Raw genomic sequence first — 25,901 nt, 5'->3', positions numbered from 1 at the left:
TTTGGAAAGAAGTTTATGTACCAGAGTCACAGAACAACTTCAATTTTATTATAAAATGTCATGTTTCAGTTTTTTCTCCTTGTTGTTTCAGCAGAAGGTTCTCATTATCACAGGAACCAGAGGAGAACCTGAGGTGTTGCTCTTGGCATTATTACCCTCCACAGGGGAAGGCTGAAATTTACAGTCAATTTGTGATACACAATTTCCTTCACTCTGCTTATTGAACAAAAACAAGAACCACTCTGTCCATGCACGCTACACAAGTGTTCAGCAAGGCTCCTCCTCTCCAACACATACACACACACGTGTGCACGAAAACACTAAGAATAAAGCTGTTATAAGCCAATATGGTCCCAAGTCAGAATTCAAAACTGTATCTAGATCTGAATCCAAACCTCACAGAATTTAAATACTCCCTGCAAATTTGTGGGTGTGGTTTGGCCCACTATAATGACAAATAGACCTGAAATATGGATCAGATGGGATGTGAACTTCCCAAGTCTGGATCTGCTGTTTTTGTTGGGGCCCAATCCTATTTATCAGATGGAGGAGAAATATTGCCCACTCATTCTCAGCTCATCCAGGGGAAAGTTCTTCTGTTTCTTAGCCTTAACAAAGGATTGAAGAAGGCTTTAAAATACACCACACCAAACACAACCCCTCTCTAATATGATCTTTTAGCAGATGTGTTTCATTTCCACTTTTGCAAATTATCCATGTCTATTGTTTAAAAATTGGTTCCTCCAGCCACACATTTCCAAGTCCAACTTCCCCTGGTTCTGAATGCTGGAATCATTTCCATTGCAGAAGGGCAAAGATATCACCTGCAGTGACAATAGTCCCACACAGCAGAAGAAAGGGAGCAAGTTCTTGTTCAAACACAAATATCCCTGACAACCCAGGCAAGACGAAATCACAGGTGGCATCATCTGTTTTACAGACACTTTTCTTCTTCCCTGTTTTAATCTTCTTCAAGCTCCTTTCTGGTCTCTCCACTTTTTATTTTAACAACCCCCTTCAGGCCCTTATTATAGCCCTCCAGTCCCATGCGTTTAAGACGTGCTGTCAGTCAAGCCCATCAATATTTCTTCTTCTTTTAACTGACATTTCCCTTCTAATACACCTCTAAGATCAAATCACTAATTTGCATGGCAAACCCTGCCTTCTCCAAGCCGTTTTCAAATTGTCTCACATCATGTTTGTTTCATCGCTCCTTGGAGACCCCTCCTGCCCTTCACACCTGCAGATGAAAATGAAGCTCCCAGGTCAGGTCCCCTCAGGGCGAGACACTGGATCTCGTTAGTGCTGGATGACACAACATGACATGCCAGACCCTTTCTATGGCTGGACTTCTAGCGTGACTTCTCTAGCTGGGGATGGAAGCTCCAGGGCAAGCCAGGCCTCGCTTGGACAACCCTAAAACAGAGCAGCTTAATGTGGGAAAAAAAAAAGCCTCACTTCAATTCCCCTGCAATGGTACATACGGACACTTTCAGAATATACAGCTATGCCCCTGTGCACACGTGTACCCCCCCCCCCCCCACACACACACACACTCACTCACAAACACACACACGCCTGCCAAGGAAATCGTCACCGAGCAGGTAGCCGTGGTGGCCTGTAAGAGGACATTGTCACCGCTGACTGAGGTGTGAGACCACGTAGATAAGGCCCACCAACAGAAGCCCCCGCACGCCCACCATCATGAGGAGGAAAAGCAGCAGAATGGACATCACTGGCTCCACCACGTGGTTACCGAGGTTCCAGAGGGGAAATCCCATGTTCACTAGCTGTTGGTTCAGTTCGGAAAATGGAGAGCGCCCCCCGGGCCTGGCAGCTTGCTGCTGCGGTGGAGCATGGCCTGCATTAGGCACCACGTTGAAAAACTCCTGCAAACATAATGAGAGAGAAGGAATTCAGCCTGTTGAATCAGACTCTCAGAAGAAGTGGGAGCGGAAGGAAAGAACCAGGCAAACTCTCAGAAATGTTCCTGTTTGTTTAATTCAGAGTAAAATGTCATCCCGAGGTCACCACAACTGACTGCCCCACCTTTCACAAACATTTCTTAGGAACTGCGTGGCTTTTATGCAGAAATTGTGGGGAGAGAAGAACAGCAAGTTGGGTCTATTACAGGGACTGGCATCTTTCAGGCTACACCTCACAGTACATAATTTCACTCACCACCCTATACGTAAATCCCTTGAGCCACAACACACACACACACACTCACAGGCAGATGCAGGGAAGCCCAGGTAGGCGGAAACAGCTAGGAACATCAGCTCCTTGCCTAAGAACATGAAGCCTTTACACACTCTGCGTAGCTGGGGATTTATGGAACTGAAGAAGAAAGGGGTGTGCAAGAGGAGGAGAAGGTAGAGCCAAGGAGCATGCTCCACTACTACCAGATTTCTAAAATCCAAGCTGGAGTCGATGCTGTTCAAATCAGCATTAGCTCCCCCAGCACATTACCACTGCCCTCAAAGGGACTTACAAGCACCACTTCAGTAGGCAAGCAAATGGAAACAAAATTCCCCCACAGCCATGTTTAGAGGTGCTGATTCCAGGAGGGCTGGCAGAAGGGCAACTAATGTAGGAATTGCCACAGGCATTTTGTTGGCCATGACAGAACACATGTTCTGTGACCTGTGAGCAGCCAAACAAACAGCAAAGAGCAGCACAGCAGCACTGTCCCCTCTGGAAGTTGGCATCCAAAGCAATTACTGTGATCACCCACCCCAGGAACTGGCCCTGAACTGACATCTGGGAATTAGAGAGCTTAAGTCTCTGTGTCCTGCAGATCCCTGGCGTCCGTAGTCATTCCATCTCCAGGCCCACATTATAGAGCCAAGCAGTCAAGGGTGGTTGGGCTCTTAATGTGAATTCAGATTCCTACCCAAATACTGCGTCCGCACCAGCACTGGTCATTTCTCATGCCTACCCCAATAGTTTTTCCAGTATTTTGCTGTAAAATGTGATGTGCTCCCTTCTCCCAATTCTGTCTTGCTTAGCCCTCTGAACAAATGATCCCTCTACATTTTCTTTGTTGTGAGCAAGTTTCAAACTCCAGTGAGAGCTACATTTTTGTCCTTGGGCAATCTTAGACTTTAAAAAAAAATCATCTTACACTATATTGCATTGAATAGTGCAAGCCATTTTTAAAGCAACATGTTAGCATTATGCATGCATATGGGACATGTGGGCACACATCACAGTGGTTGAGAGCCCATTAACTTTCAACAGTTCAGAGTTAAGAAACACACATGTTGGAAACCAGAAGCCATGGGCAGCAGATATGAAGCAACGGGAAGCAATGCCTTCCCTGGGTCTTAGTGCTCAACCTCTCTGCTCTTCCTATCCCTATTCTGACTCTGCACGCACCGCCAGCTAGCTGTCGCAGCCTGGTAAGAGTCTTTCCCAGGAGTGGATCAATTATCTTAAAAGTGAAAAGTCTTCCAGCTTGCCAGACCTATTTACTTAACATTGAACCTGTGAAAGAGCCATTAAGTGGTAACAAAGCCATTTAACAGGCATGTTGTAACCTGAACATATATACTGACAGTTTCTGAATTTACTGTCAAAAAGGCAGTTGTGCTTTAAACACCACGAGTCCTGTGGCACCTTAAAAACTAATAGATGTACTTGGGCATAAGTGTTCATGGGCCCAAATAAATCACTCAGCTAAAGAAGTGTTGTGCCCATGAAAGCTCATGATACCATCTACATGTTTTGTCAGTCTCTAAGGTGCTGCTGGATTATTCGTTGTTTAAGTTTTTCCAGTTACAGACTAATATGGCTATCCTCTGAACCAAATAAATCTGTTATTCTTTAAGGTGCCACAGGATTCCTCGTTGTTTTTGCTGAAACAGACTAACACAGCTACCCCTCTGGAAGTCGTGCAATAGTGTACAATGTCTACAGGATCTTAGCTTAAACTTTGCTTTAAACATTTAATTAGTTTGTTGCTGAAGATTATAAAAATCACATCTCTAAAAAAATATCCTTGCATAGATTTTCAGATGCACAATCTCAATATTCAGCTTCAGCCTTAAAGGCTTCGATCTTCAGGCATATAGTTTTTTAAATACTCTTCAAAAGACACCCTTATCTAAAATACATGTTGTGATTTTAATTACTATTGTACAAACAATTGCTTCCAAAGTCTTCCTGTCCTTTCTGTCCATTCCTGCTGCTGTACTCTTTCTCCTTTTGAGAACCCTTAAAGGGACAATACCCCTTTTCTTCCAGATTGCTGGACAAATGAGTTGCCCTTTCTTTAGTTCTGATTATTTGATTAACTAGGTTTAAAGAGAACCCTCCACCAAAACCTGCACTTTAGTCAGATATAAAATATACATATTTTAACACAATCACATATTGTGACATTTCATAAATATGTCTATTGTTATGGAGATCACACAAAATAAATTGTGTATTCCCTTTTTCTAAATGCAATGAACTTTTCTACGAATACACTAAACTGCTCTGATTAACTTAAAATAGTGTCTTTGTTTCAATGTGTTACATATGTATTAATCGGGAATTATTACTTTTTAAAGGCTTAAAGCTACATTTAAAATATAAAATCAGCTTAGAAATGCTGATGAAGAAAATGTAAAACAGAGAAGGGATGCATCATGTATTCCATAATATTTAAGGCAGTATTCAGCAGGACAGCTGACTTGCTCTTACTACAAAGCTTTTGCAAATAAATCTCTAACCAACTTCAGAGTATATCCAAAAACCTGTGACTGACATGTTTTTATTCCTAAATGTAGTGCTTTTCTATAGGCACCTTCTGCATGGCCAGTCTTCACAATCGGTCAAGCAGTGGAAACATGCTCTATCTTCTTTGGAAAGAAGAGTGTTGTTTTCAAGTGTGATTTGCTACATTTGTGTTTAGGGATTTGGCTGGAAGGGGTAAGCAGAAAGACGGGGAACAAAAGAGAGAGACAGTAGGAAGGGGCAGGGCTTGGGCAAAGTGGGAGGGGAATATGGGCAGGGCCACAGGCTGGGGAGCTAGCCTCCCCAAGCAGCAGCTTCACCCACTGCCCAAGCCATGACTCCTAATTTTCCTACCATAAGTTTCTATAGCCACCCCTTCCCAGGAGTCTCAGGCCTGGAAGGAGCTCCCTGCCATACCCTCCCAAGAGATCCTGCCTCCCACACTGGGGTGCCTGGGAAGGAGTTGCCATTTACTAACCCAGCACTCCTGCACCAGCAGTGGTGGCAGCAGAGTTTATCCCTCCCCCCATGCCACAGCTTCCTGCCAGGTCAGGTTCCTACAGGCTCATTTCTGCACTAGTAACCCTTGGAGGCTGCTCCCAGTAGCAGGACCACTCTCTCCATAGGCGGCTCCATGTGTCCCACGCCAGGGCCATAAACAGCCATCCCCATGCCCTACCTAAATGGCAACCTGGCTCCTCTCTCTCCTTACCTTGCCCTGTGGATTGACGTTTTCAATAGCACAAAAGAGAAGCTGCTGCGGGTTCTGGCAGGAGGGCCCAGCTGTGAGCCACACTTCCAGCCCCGTGAGATGTGCTTCAGCTACCAGATTGCTGTGCAGCTGCACACGCACACAGTTTAATGGGAATTTTAATTATGAAGCATCTACTGAAGATGGAAATCAAGATGCACGTCCCTTTACTTCAGCAAAAAAATCTAAGCAATTACAAAAATACACCACATGTCTTACGGTTTTCTCTTTCCTTACCTGCCTGGAGATGTTCTCCCGATGCTGAGCATTTGCTCTCACCCGGGGGTCATCATCCTGTACAATATCTCCATTGGCCAAAATCCGTACCATCCTTAGGGTTACACGGTATACCCACCTTGTTACACCTATAACACATAAGAGAAAGGATACGTAGTTCCCTGCTGCGCATTATTAGCCACTTCGCATTGATTCAGGAGGCAAGAGAGGCTCAGGGAGAACCAGTTAAACATCTTGGGCCATACTATGAGCGCAGGCAATGATGGACATACAGCAAACCTCCCCCACTCTTTGCATGACTGCACAAGGATATCCTACAAGAGGCCTCTAGCAAGTGTAGGAACCACCCATTTCTGCTGCCTACCTGGGAGCAAAGACAGAAGACAAGGGGTTGGTGGGAGCAGGTGGGGGTCATGGATGGTGCAACTCACTTTCCTTGCTAGCCTGCAGAGCAGGGCCAGTGAAACAGGTATGTACAATCTGCTCCATCCTAAGGAAGGTGCACACAGAGAAGACAGAAACACCATGCCACATTCTTCCTCGCACACACCCTGGGGTGATGCAGCTGCACTTTACACCATACCAAAGGTAGCAGCGTATGCCATGATCTAGCCTCTTGGGGAGTGGGAAGACATAAATGTGTCTATATCGCTTGTTTATCTATTAATAACGGTAATACGGACACAGTAAAAATTCCACCTTCAGAAAATGAAAAAGATACCTTCTTCTGGGAATTCTGTAGCCATGAAAAAGTATTTCAAAAACCTTCAAAAAAACTGTAAAAATTACTGAGAGTGTCATATGAACATAGTTTTAGAAACTGCAGTTAAGTCAGCTGTCTTATGAGTTAAACAAGGTTCTAAAATAAGGTTTTTACCCTTGTAACAGCAAATCTCTAAGAAGCAGAACCTTAGAAAAAACACCCAGGAGAGTGCTACACAGAAGAATATTTTTAGTTGAGATTTAACAAATACAGGTTGAACCTCTCTAACCCAGCATCTTTGGAACCTGACGAGTGCCAAAGCAGAAAATTTGCTGGACCACTGGAGGTCAGTTTTGTCTAGCAGCATTACCAACACTTCCACTGCTTACTGGGCTCTTAGAAGACATTTGGGGTAAATTAGAACTAAATAATAGCATAGAACACTGAGAGCCTGTAAACGAACTTTATTTGACTGTGGGGAAATTTGGCCACACCCGTGATAAGTGAACATCCTGCTAGCTAAAATCATGCTGGACCACAGATAGTGCTGGATTAGCGAGGTTCAATCTGTATATGTTTCTGGTGGTAAGAATTAAAAATTGGTATGACCAATCAAATCTATAACTCAGCTGAGGAAACTGACAAACACAACAGGTATCCCAGGAATCTAGTTTCTAACATTTGGCAGTTGTGGCTTCCAGGCTATTAGAACTAGGGATGCTCAAAGCACAGGGTGAAAAATTCAGATTTGACCTGAATCTTTAAAGCCTATAATGCAAATTGAGGCTTTTATTTTTTTTAAAGGGATGGTTAGAAATTTCCATCTAGTGCCTGGGGATGAATGACATCCAACATAGCAGCTATGCCTTCCCACCCCAGTGCACAATGCATCGGACTCTGTCTGTTTAGGAGGAAGTCAGCTGGGTGTGTGTGTCCCCTCTACCACAGCAGGCTCAGAATGGCCTGTAGCCCAGGTTGCCATAGGCATTTGAAAACCAGTGTCTCCCATTCCCGGGAGGGCTGATAAATGCACAGATACAAGAACATGCTGCTCCTATGACAAAGCACTAGCAGAGTCCTCTGAGTCAAGTACGTGGTTTTGATTAGCCAGAGCAGGAGCCCGGTATTATCCAAGTATGCACGGAACTTGGAAATTCTGGTTGTCTGCCTCATGTTTCTTGACAGAATTTTGATATTTTGCAAGAAGCAGGGGAAGGGGGAGCAAAAGAGGCTGTGCTGCTTCCTGAGCAGATTTCCTACCGACGGTCAGAAACCGCTTACTCACCTCGGTGAGACTCTCTCTCTCTACTCCTACACTCCGAGAGACTTGTCCCCACACTGCTACTTCCTCCAGCCTGACATCACAGGAAGTTGAGCGAGGAGAGTGAGCAGGCAGCCTCTCTCCTAGCCAGAGGCTCTCCGGAGCTGAGCAAACCCCTCTTCAGGCACCACAGTAAAGTGCAGTTCTCCGAACCGGCTGGCAGGCTACGCTGCACTCCTCTCCCGTGGCCCGCATGGTCGCTCACAGCAGGATTCTCTGCAGCCACTCGAAGCAACCCTATAACCCAATCAAATCTATAACTCAGCTGAGGAAACTGACAAACACAACAGGTATCCCAGGAATCTAGTTTCTAACATTTGGCAGTTGTGGCTTCCAGGCTATTAGAACTAGGGATGCTCAAAGCACAGGGTGAAAAATTCAGATTTGACCTGAATCTTTAAAGCCTATAATGCAAATTGAGGCTTTTTTTTTTTAAAGGGATGGTTAGAAACCCTCCTAACCCTGATGCATCTGAAATGTCGGCGTGGCACAAGGAGAAGGTGGGAAGGAAATGAGGGGCAATGCGCCCCAGGTTATACAATCTGAAACACTCACCACTTCTCTCCAAGTCTGTTTGACTGTCCAGCCTGTCACAAAGCTCTTTCTCACATCCCAAAAGCCCAATCTGCTGGGTAGCTCGAGTGCCTCAAACTAGGACAAACTCATGGGCTGGGGAAGGGATTGAATTTTAGGCCAAATCATCAGGGTTCAGGACCAGCTTATAGGCTTAAGTTAGGGTAGGGCTTGTGATCAAGGCTGTCTACACTGGCACTTTACAGCGCTGTAACTTTCTGGCTCAAAATCTCCTACAACTTTGTGCAATGGCCTTCCTAAGTCCTCTCTGGGGCAGATATGAAGAGAGTGAACTACAACTGGGACACACTGGAGAAAATGGCCAAAGACAAACAAAAATGGAGAACCTTCATTGCTGCCCTACGTGCCAGTGGGCATAATAGGCATTAACTAACTAACCACAGTTTAGCAATGTGGTTAATTCTGTCCCCACAGAAACATAATGCTTTAAAACACCATGAGGGCATTACCAGGTCCTACCAGAGTCAGGTCCCCTGACATAAATTTTGCTTTGTAAAGGCACTTCATTTCTCCTCAGTCCAAATTACCCTGTGTAGAATTCACAGTAACAGTTCATTTTCTAGACCAGGACACTTTAAATGGGACATGTTTATTTGCATAAGGATGGGTTCTGTTTTGTCACTCTGGATCTATTTACAGCTCTTTAGCATCAGCTTAGTTGAAAGCAATGGGAGGGTCCATATGACATGGACAGAAAGATGGGGTGGTGAGTGATCCTATTCATGTCCTAAGTTCCTCTCCTTTTGCTTGTACCCTGTTCACTACAGAAAAACAGAGAAATAGACAGAAATAGACCTTCTTCGATGGGGGGTCCCCATTGTGAGCTCAAGTGATGGGGCTCATCCTCTTAACAGATTGCTGCCTTCTTCTCTAACAAACAAAAAACAAAAGCAAAGTGGGGAAAGCTAGTTTGGAGTTTAGGGCCACAACATTAATCTGTTCCCTTACTCCTTCAGAAATAAAAAAAATCCTCAAAGAAACATTGTCAGGCATTTAGCTCAAACATTTCACATACTTTTAAAATCAAACAATGTTGCAGACTTCTGGAAATCCCTTTGGGTTTGGCTTTAACTCTTAGCTGCAAGTATATGAAAGATAAAAGTTTGCAATCTCTGTTTGTGCTCCAAGCCCCACACATACTTCAGGTTTTGTCTATAATGGCCAGATAAAGCATGCTGACAACTTTGTAGTAGCTTAATGTGATCATATTAGCCCTGAGTAAAAGTGATGAAAAACATTTTGAGAGAGTTTTAACCAGTTTGTTCCACACAGTGTTCAAGCCAGTTCAGTTTAGCCTTTTGTGATACTGGGAGGACCCATAAACTTTTGATAGATCAGCTTGAATTTTCAAAATGTCATGTGCAAACAACAGATCATGGGCAGCTATTTTTTGAAATTTTGGCTCGCAGAGAGATAACAAGGGAGGGAAAAGCAACATAGATTCACGCAGCATTACAATATTCTGTGTACACAAACTCACAACAAAGCATTACCAAGTCCTATGACCAGTGCTCTGCACATATATAGCAACAGGAGTGACAATGTGCCATAAAAAAGGACATAATAAATTCAGCTATGGGATCAGCAGTAGCAGGAATAGACAGGTTCTAGTTAAAATCCTTCTCTCTGTTTACAGTAAAAACATTACTGAATCTGACCTGTATATGCCTCAGTAAACACATGCTTGGAACACACATTGGAGGGACAGGAGGATTACACTTCTTTTAGTATTGGAAACAGTTGTCCTCTGCCCAGTTAATGCTAAACTGAAATAATAATTTTCTTTTCCACTTTAAATTAGTCTTACTCTGCTTCTATCATTACAAGAGAATTGAAATTATACCTTGACTTTAGCAAGGCTTTTGATACGGTCTCCCACAATATTCTTGCCAGCAAGTTAAGGGAATGCGGATTGGATAAATGGACGGTAAGATGGATAGAAAGATGGCTAGAAGGCCGGGCCCAGCGGGTAGTGATCAATGGCTCGATGTCAGGATGGCGGTCGGTTTCTAGTGGAGTACCCCAAGGTTCGGTTCTAGGACCGGTTTTGTTCAATATCTTTATTAATGACCTGGATGAGGGGATAGATTGCACCCTCAGCAAGTTTGCAGATGACACTAAGCTAGGGGGAGAGGTAGATACGCTTAAGGGCAGAGATAGGGTCCAGAGTGACTTAGACAAATTGGAGGATTGGGCCACTAGAAATCTCATGAGATTCAACAAAGACAAGTGTAGAGTCCTGCACTTGGGATGGAAGAATCCCAAGCATAGTTACAGGCTGGGGACCAACCAGTTAAGTAGTAGTTCTGCAGAAAAGGACCTGGGGGTTACAGTGGATGAGAAGCTAGATATGAGTCAACAGTGTGCCCTTGTAGCCAAGAAGGCTAATGGCATATTAGGATGCATTAAGAGGAGCATTGCCAGCAGATCCAGAGATGTCATTATTCCCCTTTATTCGGCTTTGGTGAGGCCACATCTGGAGTACTGTGTCCAGTTCTGGGCCCCCCACTACAAAAAGGATGTGGACGCATTGGAGAGGGTCCAGCGGAGGGCAACCAAAATGATTAGGGGTCTGGAGCATATGACCTACGAGGAGAGGCTGAGGGACTTGGGTCTGTTTAGTCTGCAGAAGCGAAGAGTAAGGGGGGACTTGATAGCAGCCTTCAACTTCCTGAAGGGAGGTTCCAAAGAGGATGGAGAGAGGCTGTTCTCAGTAGTGACAGATGGCAGAACAAGGAGCAATGGTCTCAAGTTGTGGTGGGAGAGGTCCAGATTGGATATTAGGAAAAACTATTTTACTAGGAGGGTAGTGAAGCATTGGAATGGGTTACCTAGGGAAGTAGTGGAGTCTCCATCCCTAGAGGTGTTTAAGTCTCGGCTTGACAAAACCCTGGCCGGGTTGATTTAGATGGGATTGGTCCTGCCTAGAGCGGAGGGCTGGACTTGACGACCTTCTGAGGTCTCTTCCAGTTCTATGATTCTATGATAAGGGGATGGTTGGATGAAATAACATGATCTTGGTAACTAATTGACCATTCATTATAGGGAACTTTCTGGGTGTCTGGCTGGTGAGTCTTACCCACATGCTCAGGGTTTAGCTGATCGCCATATTTGGGGTCAGGAAGGAATTTTCCTCCAGGGTAGATTGGCAGAGGCCCTGGAGGTTTTTCGCCTTCCTCTGTAGCATTGGGCACAGATCACAGCTGAAGGACTCTCTGCATGTTGGGGCCTTCAAAGTATTTTAAGGCTTCAATATCTGAGACATAGGTGAGAGGATTATTCTAAGAGGGGTGGGCGAGATTCTGTGGCCTGCGCTGTGCAGGGGGTCAGACTAGATGATCATAATGGTCCCTTCTGACCTTAAAGTCTATGAGTCTATGAGAAATAAAAATAAAATCTCAGCCAGACTACATATGACCATGTCCAAGACTAACCTCAAAAGAATAAAACAAACCAACCAACCAGTAAAAAGCACTCAGCTAATCAGCCTAGTGATTGAAAAATGAGGACATTTTAAAAGGTTCAGAATGTCCAAACTATCCCGCTAGATAGCTGTGTTGTATACTAATGCCATACTGGTTTGGAGCCCATTTATCCCTTAGGGTAAGAGAGAGAAAACTCCATACATTTCAACTAACAGAGATTCCTATTTATTCTTCCAGAGTTTCCCTCTACCCCATTATCAATTAAATCTAAAATACAGACTTTGGTTTGGTGTTGCTTTTTCATTACAATGCATCTTAGTAACTAAAGTTTATATGATAAACTTTGTTATATCATATATTTGTTATATATATGAATAGTTGTTTAATTAATGAGTATTTTTTAAGGAAAAAGATAATTGTTAAAATTGTAGTGATCATTTGATAGTAGAAAACAAGCAACTATGGCCTCTTCGATTAGCATTTGGTCGTAATAGGATGTGAATTAAAGTAAATAGCTTTGAAATTTAAATCAAACTTTCCCCCATACTCAACAGGTATGAAAAATTGCATGAAAAATTATGACTAGTAATTTGACCACCAGAGGGCAATCATACTGCTTTTAGAATTCAGTTCCAGTCTATTGATTTGGTTAATGAGGAATAAAATTATATAAAATTAATGTCACAAATGAGAGGCAAATTTTTCCTTACTCATTACCCAGATAGATGCATATGTACAATTTCATGAAAATCAGATTTAATCTACTATATTTTGTCTATTCCAAAAAGTTTAGCTGTGCATGGACGTCCTTAGTAAAAGATAGTTGGCTCTTTGTTTCCTGGTAAATAGAGCACATAACAAAAGGTGGTTAGAAGGTGACGTTAGAGCAAGGTATCTGAGAAAAAATATGAAATAATTTCATGGCTTTGTATCATAAAAGCTATTTCCAATCATCCTTAACAATCCCTGCAGATTGTTTTGGTAATTTTGCTCCAACTAATGTGGCTGGAAGTCACAATAATTTATCTTTACATGATATAAAATTCCCTAAAAGCCTAATAAAATTCTGAATTATTAATCACATCTTGTAGTCAGCCACCAACAGCCTTAATTTTAAATATGTACTGCCCTGATTGTAAACTAATCAGTGTATTGTGGCTGACATTTTCAAAATGGACTGAGTTTGGATCCTTCTTTTGAGCAGGTTCAAGGTGCCTCTTGTTGGACACATAGAATCAGTAGCCACTTTTGAAAGTGTAGATGGAGACACCTCTCTATTTTGTGTGTTGTGCTCACGAAAGCTCATAATACCATCAACATTTTTTGTTAGTCTAAGGTGCTGCAAGACCATTTTTTTCCCTAGTTACATACCAACATAGCTATCCCTCTAAATCTTTTGAGTGTGTGTGTGTATGTCCAGGATGCGAGTACCTGGTTATAAATGTGGGGTGGATCTGCAGATTTCAGGAAACAGAGTACTCCCCTGTAGGGAGCAAGCCAGCCCTACAGGTCTGGGGAAGCTACGCTCAGACAGAAGCGTGGGGTATTGTCAGGGAATCCTCCAGATGCAGCTGCCTGTTGCAGAGTGAATAGTTTCACAGCTCACCAAAGAGATGACTGAATTTAATTTGAGATGAATGAGTGCCTCCGCGATATAGATGACATTTTCATTGCAAACTAACAAGGGGAGAAATCCAATTACATCACAAAGGGGCTCCCTAATAGGCCATGCAACTTGGAGAGTGTGTGTGGGGAGGGAGAAGAGGTGGGGAAGCATTCTCCAAACCCAAGTCTGGGGAGGCAGGGGATCTGCCGTGTCCACGTAGCACAGAAACAATGTGGGCAACGTTCCAGTAGAGAGAAAAACAGGCCATAGCAAGGAACCGCCGGCTGCAATGACACTCGATTAAGGCCAGACAGATGCTGGGGTCACGCTTAAAAAAAAAGTTCCTAAGAAAAATTTTCGTACTATTGGGAAAAAAATATTGGCTTCTCACACTGAAATTTCTAGGCTGCTGTAGACTAATAACTAATGTGACCATCCTGTCCCAAATTTAAGAATCTCAGCACTTTTTCACATAAACTTCCTGCTCGTCTTCATTTGATTCCAAAAAGATATTCTTTTTCTTGTGAAGAGGGAGGATCACTGTCTCCCTGCCACTGAGAAATGTATTCATAACAACCATGGAAATATCTGTTTTCAGCCTAGATCTTGACTGTTTCTGTTTTCAGCATGGATCACAGCCAGGCACTTGGGTGCTGCTCAATAATTCAATATAAAGACATGTCCTACTGTTACTCTCAAAAACAAGCAGTGACACACAGGAAAAGGGCAGAGTGGGGTGGATGCAGATAAAAAAGGCTCACAAGAGTCTCACTGGGGGGAAGGTCACAGTTTTAAGATGGTATGTAAAAGTGGGAAGGAGTGTTAGCTTATGAATTACACATTCCCTGGACCCTCCTGGTAACATGAGAAGAGATAGTCTGAGCCCTGAAAAGTAGGTGGTGTCAGTTCCTCTCAGGATGAGGCTCAAAGAGGTCAGAGAGATGGGCATTCTCCAGTACGGACTTTAAACACCCATTTAAAATCAATCTACACTTAAAGCCAGTGCAATGAATGTAAGATGGGCAGAATATGATTTTGGTTACTTGCTTCTTGTTCCGAATGCAGCAGCATGTTTGTTCTCTGCTCTGAGCAAACATGACGCCCCTGATAAAAGCAACTTTCAGGAACCAACCTAAATGTGGTGCTGATGCTAGGTTGTTACAGGATACATTATAGCACAGCCAGAGCAAACTGAAAGAAACACCTTCCTGAATGAGCATTGCCCAGTACAATCAACAAAAGCATCAAGAGAGCCATGGACACGTGAATTCCAGTCAGAGATGTGAAACTTGACATTTCCAGCTTCCACATCTATGCAGTGGCCACATGACCCAAACAATATGGAGAAGCCTGAAATTAACATTAATCCTATTTTCTTCATCCTCTGCAAACTTCTTAGCCCACTTCTGACAAAGGGCAACTGTTTATGCTGCAAAGCCACAAAGACAGGTCTCCCCCCTCTCTAGTCAGCCCCTAATTATACCCATAAACTCCAGCGGAATATGCAAAATACATCCTGGTGAGTGTAACAAATCCTAGGTCACAAAAGCTATTTTAAAAAGCAGAACAAGCAAAGAAAGCCAGCCAAAGTAGGTGATGCACATAGGCTGGGTTTATCTGCTCTCTGGCATTATTATTCTTGGAAGTTTTTCTTCAGCTCTTCTTTCTCTGATCATCTTTTTTATGTTCCTTCTTCAGCATCAAATTATAGAGGGGACCAGCCATCCTGCAGCTTGCCCAGGCTCTACTGGCAATACAAGGTATCAGCAGGCTCAAAGGCAGATGTCATGTGACAGGTTCAATATTATATTCCCTTGCAGGGAGAACTTGGACTGTCAGGGAAGAAAAGCCCTTATGTAAGCACAATTATCTCTGAAAATAAGCCAAAGTACCAAAAAAAATTTAAAACATGCGGATTATCTATAGATGTATGCTTAAATGTGAGGTAACTAAAACTTTTCCTCAGCACAGAAGTTACTCATTAAAGCTCCAAAAAAGTTTAATTCCTACTGTTAATTAGATAATTAAATGCTGTAGAAAATAGGGAGGGACCCTAGTGAGAACATGGGACTAGGAGTCAGGAGTTCTAGGTCCAACTCCTGGCTATGTGACTTTGCTTTGTATGATTTAACTTCATCTAAAAACTGAGAGTAGTAATACTCTCCCTCCAACCATAGGAGTGTTGCTAGGGTTACTTACTACTGGTAAAATATCTGACACGCCCTCACTAAAGTTGCTGTCCAAAGTATTATTAAAATATTGCTACCTGTATGAGTCCAAGACAGATGCAACTAGCCCTGGGATGTCTTCAAATCCAGTCTTTTTTTGAAAGGCCCAATAAGAACAAAAAAGTACTTCAAAGCAAATTTTCTTTTTTGACCTGGGTAGAGAAGATGTGTTGCCTGGACAGTAGCTTTGGCCAACTATGCCCCCGAGAGAGACCACGCCAAGTCCAAGTCCCACTTCAGTTATTTTTTAACTGTCCAGTAGTGCAAAATTCCCAGAAATTTCACAGAACCAGCCCCAAGAGTATCCTTCTTACATGGGTCAATCCGCTCATGGTAGTACAGTTGCCACAGTGACTCCTAGGTATTCCCCAGATTCAACCCAGAAGGCACATCCAGGAGAAAGAGAGGATGGTCAAGGAATTCCATTGGCCTGCCAATTCCCAGATGCTGTAACAGCTCTTTGGGGCCATGGGCAGCTGGGTACAATTACAGCAACTAGTAGATTCCTCTAATATATCCTGATCAATCCCCAGCACACCTCAGAAACAGGGAAGTATTCAGGAGGAAAAAGCTAAATTCAGCTAGGGCAGCCCAAGGAATCTGGACCATTCTCTCGACAGATCTTTGAGGCAGAAATGCCTTAAAATGGGACATTACCCACCAATGGCCAAGGCCTGCAGGAGTAGTGGCAGTGCACACCCTCATCAGTCACTGCTTTCTCTCTACTGCCTCTCTTGTTTGGCTGCAGACTGCTTCCCTTTCACCAGCACAGAGGAATGAAAAGGAGAAGGGATTATATCTTTCATCAGTCACCCTAAATGAAGCTGGGGCCAGACGGCAGGGAGGAGGTGCGGGGGGGGGGGGGAGGGGGAAGGAGGGGAAAAGAAAGTAATGAGATTCTGGGGTCTCCGTTCAGAGACACATAAGATATCCTTTCTATTTGCTCTGTCAGATTCAGCCAGCCTGTTCAACCATCCACAGCCTGAGAGAACTCCCCCACAGCAGCCCCCGCCTAGCCTCCCCCTGTGAGCTGCAGGTGAATTAGCATTCGTTTGGTTCTGCCCAGGGTGAGCAAATCACAGCTTCAAAGCCATCGCAGGCCTGGGTGAGGCCCACACATTGTGCCCCTTTGTGTCTTTCTTCTACTGACGATTGACTGAGCTAATTGAACTCTCCTCTCCCGGAATGACTGAATGGGGTTTCTCCGTGAAGGGCAGGGGCTAGGGGGTGGAGATGGAACAGAAGAAAATGGGTGAAGGGGGGAGGATAAAGATTCTTTTCCAACCCAATGAATGATCTTAGAGTCCCAAACAGCATCTCCAGGGTCAAAAGGTTAGAAACTAGCTAGCTAGGCTAGTCCCTTTAGGGCACACCTCCCTTCCCGGAGCTGAGATCCTCCTGATTCCCTTTCAGTCGCAATTAGCTGCCACATTCTATAGACATGTCTGACACATCATCCAGCAGGAAGCTGAGACCACTCACCAGCATGCACTGGTTCTACACAGTGCCCATTCAGTGCTCCATCCCATAGTTTTCTCTCTGGCTTGGGTTTCTTCTTTTATCCACTTCCCCCAAAAATGTCATGGCTGCATTATAGCTGAACATAACCTAGGACTGGCTGGCTAGACATGCTTGTGAGGGACAACAGCATTCAATACAGAACTGTATAAAACATATAGCACCATGACCACAGGAACAGGACTATGGTGAACAGCGTTCCCAGCATTTTTCTTTATAAATTCCACCTTTCAGAGCTATTTCTTATGCGTAGATATTTGGGGCCAGACGACCCTGGTTTATATCAGTTTCTGATACCCCAGCTGTGGAAACTCCATCAGGAGGGAGAGTTGCGGTGATGAGAAGTGGAAAAGCCCCGATGGCAGGTGGTAAGGTGAGATGGATAGACCGGGAAGGTACCCAAGACTGCCCTTCCTCATAGAGAATCCCCCATAAGGAGCTCACTAACAGAAGTTCACGTGCCAATACTGCTAACTTGGCTTTTGGTGTTTCAAGGCAGATGGTCAGAATGCAAGGACAACTGAAGTAATACATTTCCCAAGTTAAAAGAAAACCCCTTAATATTGTAAAAGTGACCACAATATCTCCAATTGCACTGTATTTCCCTTACCCATTGCAAAACTGCATTGCTGTAGGAAAGGTTTGATTCTGCCAAGCTGGGAGTTTGTGGCTCCGTTTTGGTTCACAAGTGCCATGAACATGGTATTACTGATAATTAGAGACGGAGGCAAGCCACAAAGGCTAGAGAGCAAACCCCTCTCACAGAGTTCCCACTGACTTCAACAGAGACAAGATTTCAGACAGGAGCTAAACATTTATCTAAACTTCCCCCCTTTTCAGAGTGTTTTTTATCCAGAGTTTGGGTTTGGCTCCATCTCCATGGCAAACTCAACCCATTGGCTTTATATTGTAAATGAGTAAATAAAACATTAGATACCCACTCAGCTGAAAGTTTCTAACAAACATGATTTCAGAGATTAAAAAAAATCACAGAGGGATACATCATCAATGAGCATAACAGGAAAAAAAATCAGTTATTAGAGTTCTGCTAAATGGTTTTACTCAAATCACAAAGTACTTAAAATCAGCTTTGGTTCCATGTAGACCAACATTCTTGAACCTCAACCCATGCTCACAAAAGTTCTATGACCATGAGCTTACCGTTCTCTCAGAACTGTGAAACTAGCAAGACTCACTTCCCTATGCCAAGTTCTCTTGAATCAACCTGACAGCTTTTCTGGTAATAAGTTGCAGGGATCCCCTTAAAATGCTGAAAGTAAAGAAGTCCTAAGGTTTGCTACAGGATGAAGGGAACAATAGAGCTTAGAGGTGAGGAGTTCTGTCTTGTACCATCAACTATCCCTACAGGAGCAACAAGGAGTCCTGTAGCACCTTATAGATTAACCGATGTATTGGAGCATAAGCTTTCATGGGCAAAGACCCACTTCATCAGATGCATGTAGTGGAAATATCCAGAGGCAGGTATAAATATGCAGGCCAGAATCAGGCTAGAGATAATGAGGTAAATTCAATCAGGGAGGATAAGGCCCACTTCTAGCAGCTGATCTGGAGGTGTGAATACCAAGAGAGGAGAAGCTGCTTTTGTAGTTAGCTAACCATTCACAGTCTTTGTTTAATCCTGAGCTGATGGTGTCAAACTTGCAGATGAACTGTAGCTCAGCTAACCATTCACAGTCTTTGTTTAATCCTGAGCTGATGGTGTCAAACTTGCAGATGAACTGTAGCTCAGCAGTTTCTCTTTGAAATCTGGTCTTGAAGTTTTTTTGCTGCAGGATGGCTACCTTTATCCCTAGAGGAGTGAGTTTTCTTCCAGTCCCTGTGAGCCTGCCATCAAGGTTCAGTTTGAAAACCTTTTGTGAAAATTCAGCAGTATACCCAAATCTTACAATTACACCTTCTAGAGGGTGGGGCATAGTTCTATATGTAGGAATAATATGAGATGAATACCATATTGAATGATTAATCATTTGGCAAGCTGTGGATAACCGTGGTGCTTTTTGAACTTGGAAGGAACTTGACATATGGAGGAGCTGTGCATCAAAAACAATACATTATTCTCTGTTTCAGGCCATGTTACTGGTGATTAGGTTCATAGAATCATAGAAGATTAGGGTTGGACGAGGTCTCGGGACGCCATCTAGTCCAACTCCCGCTTAAAGCAGGACCAACCCCAACTAAATCATCCCAGCCAGAGCTTTGTCAAGCCTGGCCTTAAAGAGCTCTAAGGATCCAGATTCTCTCATCTCCTAAGGAAACCCATTGCAGTGCTTCACCACTTTCCTAGTGAAATAGTTTTTCCTAATGCTCAAACTAGACCTCCCCGACTGCAACTTGAGACCATTGCTCCGTGGTCCTTCACCTGTCACCACTAAGAACACCAAGCTCCATCCTCTTTGGATTCCCTTTTCAGGTAATGTTTGAGGAGACCATATCAAGTCATGTGGGTGCCCATGTTGGCACAAGCATCTAATATTTAGGGCTGTTGTGTAAACTGAACCCCATAATTTTCCACTACTGAGACCCCCAACTCTAATTCAGTGGTGGCACAATTTAAAATATTGTTTTCTGTCTACTGTTCTGTGTGTCAAAGTTTGCATGTGTGACCATCAGAATTCCATCTCTTAAGAAAGCCATTTCAAAAGACATTTCCTGGTGCTTTGGAGGTTATGGATCAGCTTTATTGTGGGCTGAGAGCTGGCAGAATTGGAGAGATGCCGATCAGACTGCCATTTACATACCATTCAGGAGGCTAGCGATGACGAGGGAAGGGGAAAAGGAAAAGATACAATCTCAGGAAATAACAGGAAAATATATATGTCACTAGCACTAATGGAACAATCATCAATCCCCCAAGCGAAGGTGGGGGAGACCCCAAATAACCAAAAGAAAAGGGATGGGGGAGTGTTTGGAAGTCAATGGTTAGAATGATGAAATACCAGTGCTCTAAGAAAGAAACAGAAGGAGAAAAGGGAGGGAGAGAGGAGATAAATTCCCCTTTATTTTTAAAGGAGTAGTGATAAATTTAAAGTCAGCAGTCCCTCCGGAATCATTAATAAGGAGGGAGGTTAAAACCTTGGCTTTGCCCAGTCTAGCCAGAGAGATGGGCTATTGAGTGGAATTTGATCAATAGAACCAGCCAGCCAGAGCAGATGGCTGAAGGGAGGCCAGGTGGGGGACCCTGAGGACAGAGAAAATGTCCGCAAGCTAAAGGTTTCCCCCTCTATTCCTCCCCCTTAGTTAAAGTGTTTGGCTGGAGTTGCACAGTGACAGGGAGTAAGGACCTCACCCCTGACAGGTTTACGAATGTCTCGTTCAGGGAGTTAAATCATTACCAGAGCCACAAGGTCAGACACTGAGCCGGCTGCCTCACATTAAGGTTTAAATCAACCTTTTCTTGACTTGTTTGTATGAGGGTTTGGGGTTGGTTTTTTTTTAGCTTCTATAGAAATACTGTTAAGCATAAAGGCCTCCTGACACACACACACTTTCAGACTGTCGGATGCAAAGGCCATTTTGGCACAAGGCTCCTGCACCCCCAGTTCCAGTCTCCCCTAACTACCACGTAAACATTCATGCTTTCTACTGCTCTAACACAAACTACTTCCCTGCCCTCGTGGCCTTGGAACAGAGGGTTCACAAGCTTACACAACAATTAGCATAACACAGTTCATGATGGGAGGCTCTCCCAGGAAACAGGCATATAGCCACCACTGGCTCCCTTTTCCTTGGTTCTATGCTGAGCTGGGATTTGCTGACCCCAATAATCTAGCCATGGGACTTCTATCAAGTTACTCTCTATCCACAGTGATTTAAGTGAGATCAAAATCAGGCCCAACAAATTTTTAAATCCTTTCAATCTTACCTTAAAATAGCTTTTCTATGACTCCTGATAAAATTGTCTTATGTCCCACTGGGAAGCTAGAAATCTCCTCTGTATAATTATATAAATTCTCCAATTATAGTCCCAATAGCTCACAAAAAAATTGATTTGAAAGTGTCACTAATCTAGAAGAGTTTGTTGTCCATTCTGTGCCTCAGGCTGTTGTAATTTGTTACACACATTGGAGGAGAGAGGGAACATTTCTTCGGCTTTCTTCGTCCCCTCCTTCCCCCAGCTGCTGTTGTTACTGTTATAATGGCAATCAACTGAACCAGTTGCTGAGACAATAATTCTACAATTAAACCTGGTAGATATAGATTATTGGCCATAGCACAAGTGAGACCATCAGATGTTCACAGTAAATGCAATTTATCACCACCACATAGTGGCTGAGTGATACACACCCTGAGAAAGGTTTCAGGAATTTTCTGGGTAGAAAAGGATGAGATGCAGTTGCAGGAAAGGTTTAACTTGTAAGGTCAGACTATGCAAACTGTGAAAGCTCTGTTTTGTCTCAGTCTGTCTCAGTGAAGCCACGAAAATCTGACAGAAAGCTGACAAAAATCTATTAGAAACTGGAATCTTGACTACTTTAAAAAAAAAACAACCTTAAGATGTTAACTTCAGCCATGCTGCACGAAGACCTCAGTGAACTAAAATGCAGGACAATGTAGCACTTTAAAGACTAACAAGATGGTTTATTAGATGATGAGCTTTCGTGGGCCAGACCCACTTCCTCAGATCATGTTTTACATGCCTTTTAAAAAGTTACATTTCTCAAAGTGGCATTTTCTTCGCCTGGTTTAGTTTTTACGTTGAAAAGATCTGCAGGCTAAAAAGGGGCAAAACTTCCTCTATCTTCAAAGCTGAGCTCAATAAAGAAGTGACTTGAGTGTACATTCAACTATATCCCTTTCTCTCCCCCCTCTCTTCCCCCCCGGGCACTCACTTGTATGCTAATTTGTTAATGGGTTAAAATTCATCATTTTCAAAAGAGACTAAAAAATCATGTGTTCAACTCCCACTGAATGTCAATGAGATTTAGAAACCTAACTGGCTTAGGATACTTTGAAAATCTGCTAAATAAATAATATAATATGTGGTTGAATACAAATTAATTACTCTTTAATATCCCCGTGAGGTCAGTAAATTGCTAAAATATTAACATGTAAGGATTTATTAATTTCCAAGAGTCCCCAACTACTTTTGAGGATTTGTCACTGTTCATGTTTGTCACTTCATACAACTTTGAGGTGGGAGAACACCAGCTACTTCATTTTCATGCCTTCAGGCTATAGGAAGAAACATTCAAAGTAAAGGGAGAGAAATACAGCTCTTTGACAGCTAACAGGAAAAAGCATGTCAGTTTCTCTTACCTTGCCAATGTGATGCACAGCTATAGTTCATTTATGATGTCTCTGTTAGGTGCTTGCTTGAATAGATTTGGGAAGGAAAGATCCTAGCTAATGAAGCCAGCTCTTCATATGAGTGCCTCTGGCTTTCCTATAAATTTTCCATTAATATCCCCAATAGCTTTATCAAACTAATGTGGTAATTCTTTAACTTACACACAGAGATCTACACAGTCAGTTTATAGCCCATCTGCGAAGATTCCATTAATATCTCAATCACATACTGCTTAGGAGGATTATTTTACACCCACCTCCTCTCTCATCAGCATGCTGAGTGATTTGGGGCAAGTCAATACACCTCCCTGCACCTCAGTTTCCTCATTTGTAAAAATGGAAATAATGATCCTGACCTCCTGTGTAAAGCCTTTTGAGCTCAACTGATGAAAAGTACTAGATAAACAATAGATGCTAAATAATTCATTAGTTATTATTAAAGGAGCCATTCCAGGCATGTTAAAGTTGAAGGTCCTTTTGTTTTAATTTCTTGTGTTTGAGCCTGAATGTGGTTCTCCAGAAAATGAGAAGTTGAAAGTATGGCCAAGGCTCCAACCTTGCAAAGGTATCTACAAGCAGGACCCCATAAGGACATATGGAAAGACAAGAACCATTACTGTCAATGGGGCTCTGTTCAGGCATAAGGGTCTATTCTTGAAAATCTCTTTCCCAGATCAGACCCTAAAACAGGAGGGAGGGACAGACTGTGCTCATCCTATGTAGGTGTGCATGAGGACCAATAAGAGAGCACCAAGAGACATCTCATACCCTTCACATCTGTGTTGCAGGCACCAGCCATACTCACAATGCACTGCTCTGGACTAGTACTGCTGTGCATATAGGAGGCACAGGTTATCCCACCCATACATGGTCCACATCAGCCAGCAAGATGGCCAAACCTGTGGGGAAAAGCACATGTTGACAACTACAACCGGCTGTAGGAGCCCCGCTCCAGCATGGGACAAGTCCTCCTGGCAGAATGTGCTGAGTCTGCTAGAAATCTTTTGGAGATTCCTGATGTACAGCTTCCAGTCACCCCCCTCAAACATGGTTCACATCTTAAAGCCAAAGTCTGGTCATTGAGTAAGCACTGGGGAAGCTTCACCCACACTGCTCCAGTCAATGCATCCCTTCCTTGACATGGAACAAAGACTACAGCTGTTTCAGTTCGGAGTTCCCAAATCCTTCTCCGATCCAAGATTTCAGCTCACTTCTCCAGTGTCTAGAGTTGAGGGCCACTGATTCACAGAAAAATCAGTCAGGGGACGCACATAAGTGAGAAGCAAAAACAAAACAAAACAAAACAAAAAAAAACCCGTCACCGTCGTGGCCCCCTACTGAGAAGGAGAAAGACACTCCCCGCATTCCCCTTACACACCAGCGCCTAGCGGGACCCAAACTAGTAGATTTTGTGTGCTCCAGCCCCTTAGGGGTATTGTGGAGGCTGGGATGGAGCACCAGCACAGGCTTTCCAATGCAGGAAAGGGAGCCCTGAGTCTTGGGGGCCGGATCCAGGCAAGCTGGGGGCCATATCTGCCCCTGGGCCTCAGGTTCCCCACCCCAGTATAGAGTACGCTGCTCCATTATTCCACAAACCCCTTTCCTCCACCCACAAGAAAACAAGCTTTTTCTTTTCTTTTTCTTTATATTCCTCTCATTCCTTCTTGTCTCACAGCACTGCAAACCTGAAACCTAGTCTGGTTCCTGAGGTGGAATACAAAACAAAGAAACTAATCCTTACTTCTTCTCAAAGAAGAGCAAGTCTTTTGTTCCCCTCTCTGCATGTTACTCGTACCCAAACACACTCTCCAGGTGGATACAACAGAGTGGTTGTAACTATCAGTGAGAAACGTTATCAGTGAATTTTCCAGTTCTGGGCTTAAAACACCTGTTTAATTAATCTTCTTCTGGCCCATGTACATGAGATCTCCGTATTTAAAACAAACTGTTTGCTGACCAAGCAAAAGGATTGAGCAAAATCAGAGGTAGGGTCCCCATCTCACTCTATCTGCAGTTGCTGACCAGCTGGATCTGACACTTCTTGTTTTCAGAAGCATTTATGGATGATAGATTGGTAACTAGCAGGCAGAGATTTTTTTTTCTCCAGTTCCAGTCTGTTTCTTTTGGAAAGAGAAGGGGGAATTTCATGACCATGCAGGTGTCTCCATACCACACAGGCAATGGTGTAAATATTTTAAATTAAAAACCCAATGAGCAGCAAAGATATTGTAGAGCAGTGGTTCCCATACTTTTCAGCATCACACCCCCTTTTTGATTTTTGAAAAACCCTCACGCCACCTCCCCCCCAACAGCAAAACTTGTTGAGCCAAAAAAAAAAAAAAAAAAAAAAAAGGAACTGACCAGGGAGCAAAACTTGAAGCGGGGGAGAGGGGGAAGAGGAGAGGGGAGATTGAGTTGCCTCACACCCTCCCTGGAATTTCTTCATGCCCCCCAGTTTGGGAACCCATGTTATAGAGGGTTTGGGTTGTGGTGTTTTGTAGAAAGTGGGAAAGCTACATTTCTATGTGTTAGAAAAGACAATAGCTGATTGAGGGGTGTGATATTCTGACAAGCATAGTGAAGATAAATTCCATTAAACTATTTCACTAAAGGATTATGGGTTCAAACAGATGGCATGAACTGAAGGTATAAAATGGAGTTAAAACAGAACTGAAGAACTGCTAATTACAAGTGTGTAGATGGGATCAAATTGTGGACAACAGCAATAAAAGTTATAACTAAGAACAAATTCAGAAAATAGCTTGATAGCAAACTCTGTACAGAATATGATTACCTGACAATTGAGAGGCTATATCAAAGGGAAACAGGAGAACAGATTTTCAAAACCATGAGTAGTAGTTGGGTCCAGTGTTCCCTCTAAACTGAGGGCAGCACAGCTTCACAGGTGATTAATCGGCCCCACCCAGCTAGTCAGCTCCCTGCAGGGAGCCCTGAGCCTCTGGCTGGGCGGGGCTGATTAATCACCTGTGAAGGCAAGCTTAGAAGGAACAGTGGTCCTCAGCTCTCCTTTATGCCTGTATCCCAGCTTTCTATTGTGATGAGTATGTACTACCATGGATATGAGCTCTTTCTATTTAAAATCTTATTGTGAGATGATACATTGACAGTAAAAGTCTATTGTCATCTTTGGTCCTTGCCATTGAAATGGGATTTATCTGAGCCATATTTGAATTCAGCTTCCCCAAAGTCTGGGGCTGCTTATATCTGGGATATTGGCTCATGGCTACTTCTACTTATAAGAAATTAGAGGACGGCAAAGCAGAGTAGGGATGGTGGAATAGAAAAGGATACAGGAGGCTTTGCATTATAACAAGCATTCAACAGTGTGAAGTTCTGCATTTCAGACTTCTAGAAGATGACCATTCTCTTCCCACTATAATTTTCCACTCAGTTCAGTTTCCAGAATTTCCCAAGTGTTAGTTGCATCTTCAAATGACAGCTTCAGAACAGAGACATTGACCTTCATGT

General features: G+C 43.3%; 1 protein-coding gene across 2 annotated transcripts; it reads right to left on the bottom strand.

Moving 5' to 3' along the window:
* FAM241B (family with sequence similarity 241 member B) lies at positions 1 to 25,228 on the bottom strand. Of its 2 annotated transcripts, none has more exons than XM_075934943.2 (3): positions 25,207 to 25,228; positions 5,711 to 5,838; positions 1 to 1,889 (listed from the first exon to the last, which is right to left on the bottom strand). In XM_075934943.2, the coding sequence occupies exons 2-3, from the start codon at positions 5,801 to 5,803 to the stop codon at positions 1,635 to 1,637; spliced, it is 348 nt and encodes a 115-aa protein (XP_075791058.2). In that variant the 5' UTR covers positions 5,804 to 5,838; positions 25,207 to 25,228; the 3' UTR covers positions 1 to 1,634. The 2 variants fall into 2 exon arrangements, with proteins under 2 accessions (XP_075791058.2, XP_006121587.3); XM_006121525.4 differs by lacking the exon at positions 25,207 to 25,228 and adding an exon at positions 7,699 to 7,971.
* Between the last annotated feature and the right edge of the window lie 673 nt (positions 25,229 to 25,901).

This window comes from Pelodiscus sinensis, chromosome 8, assembly GCF_052426305.1.
Source record: "Pelodiscus sinensis isolate ZL-2025 chromosome 8, ASM5242630v1, whole genome shotgun sequence".
NCBI lineage: Eukaryota > Metazoa > Chordata > Testudines > Trionychidae > Pelodiscus > Pelodiscus sinensis.
The sequence above is the reverse complement of the archived record's forward strand: the minus strand, read 5'-3'. Positions and strand labels throughout refer to the sequence as shown.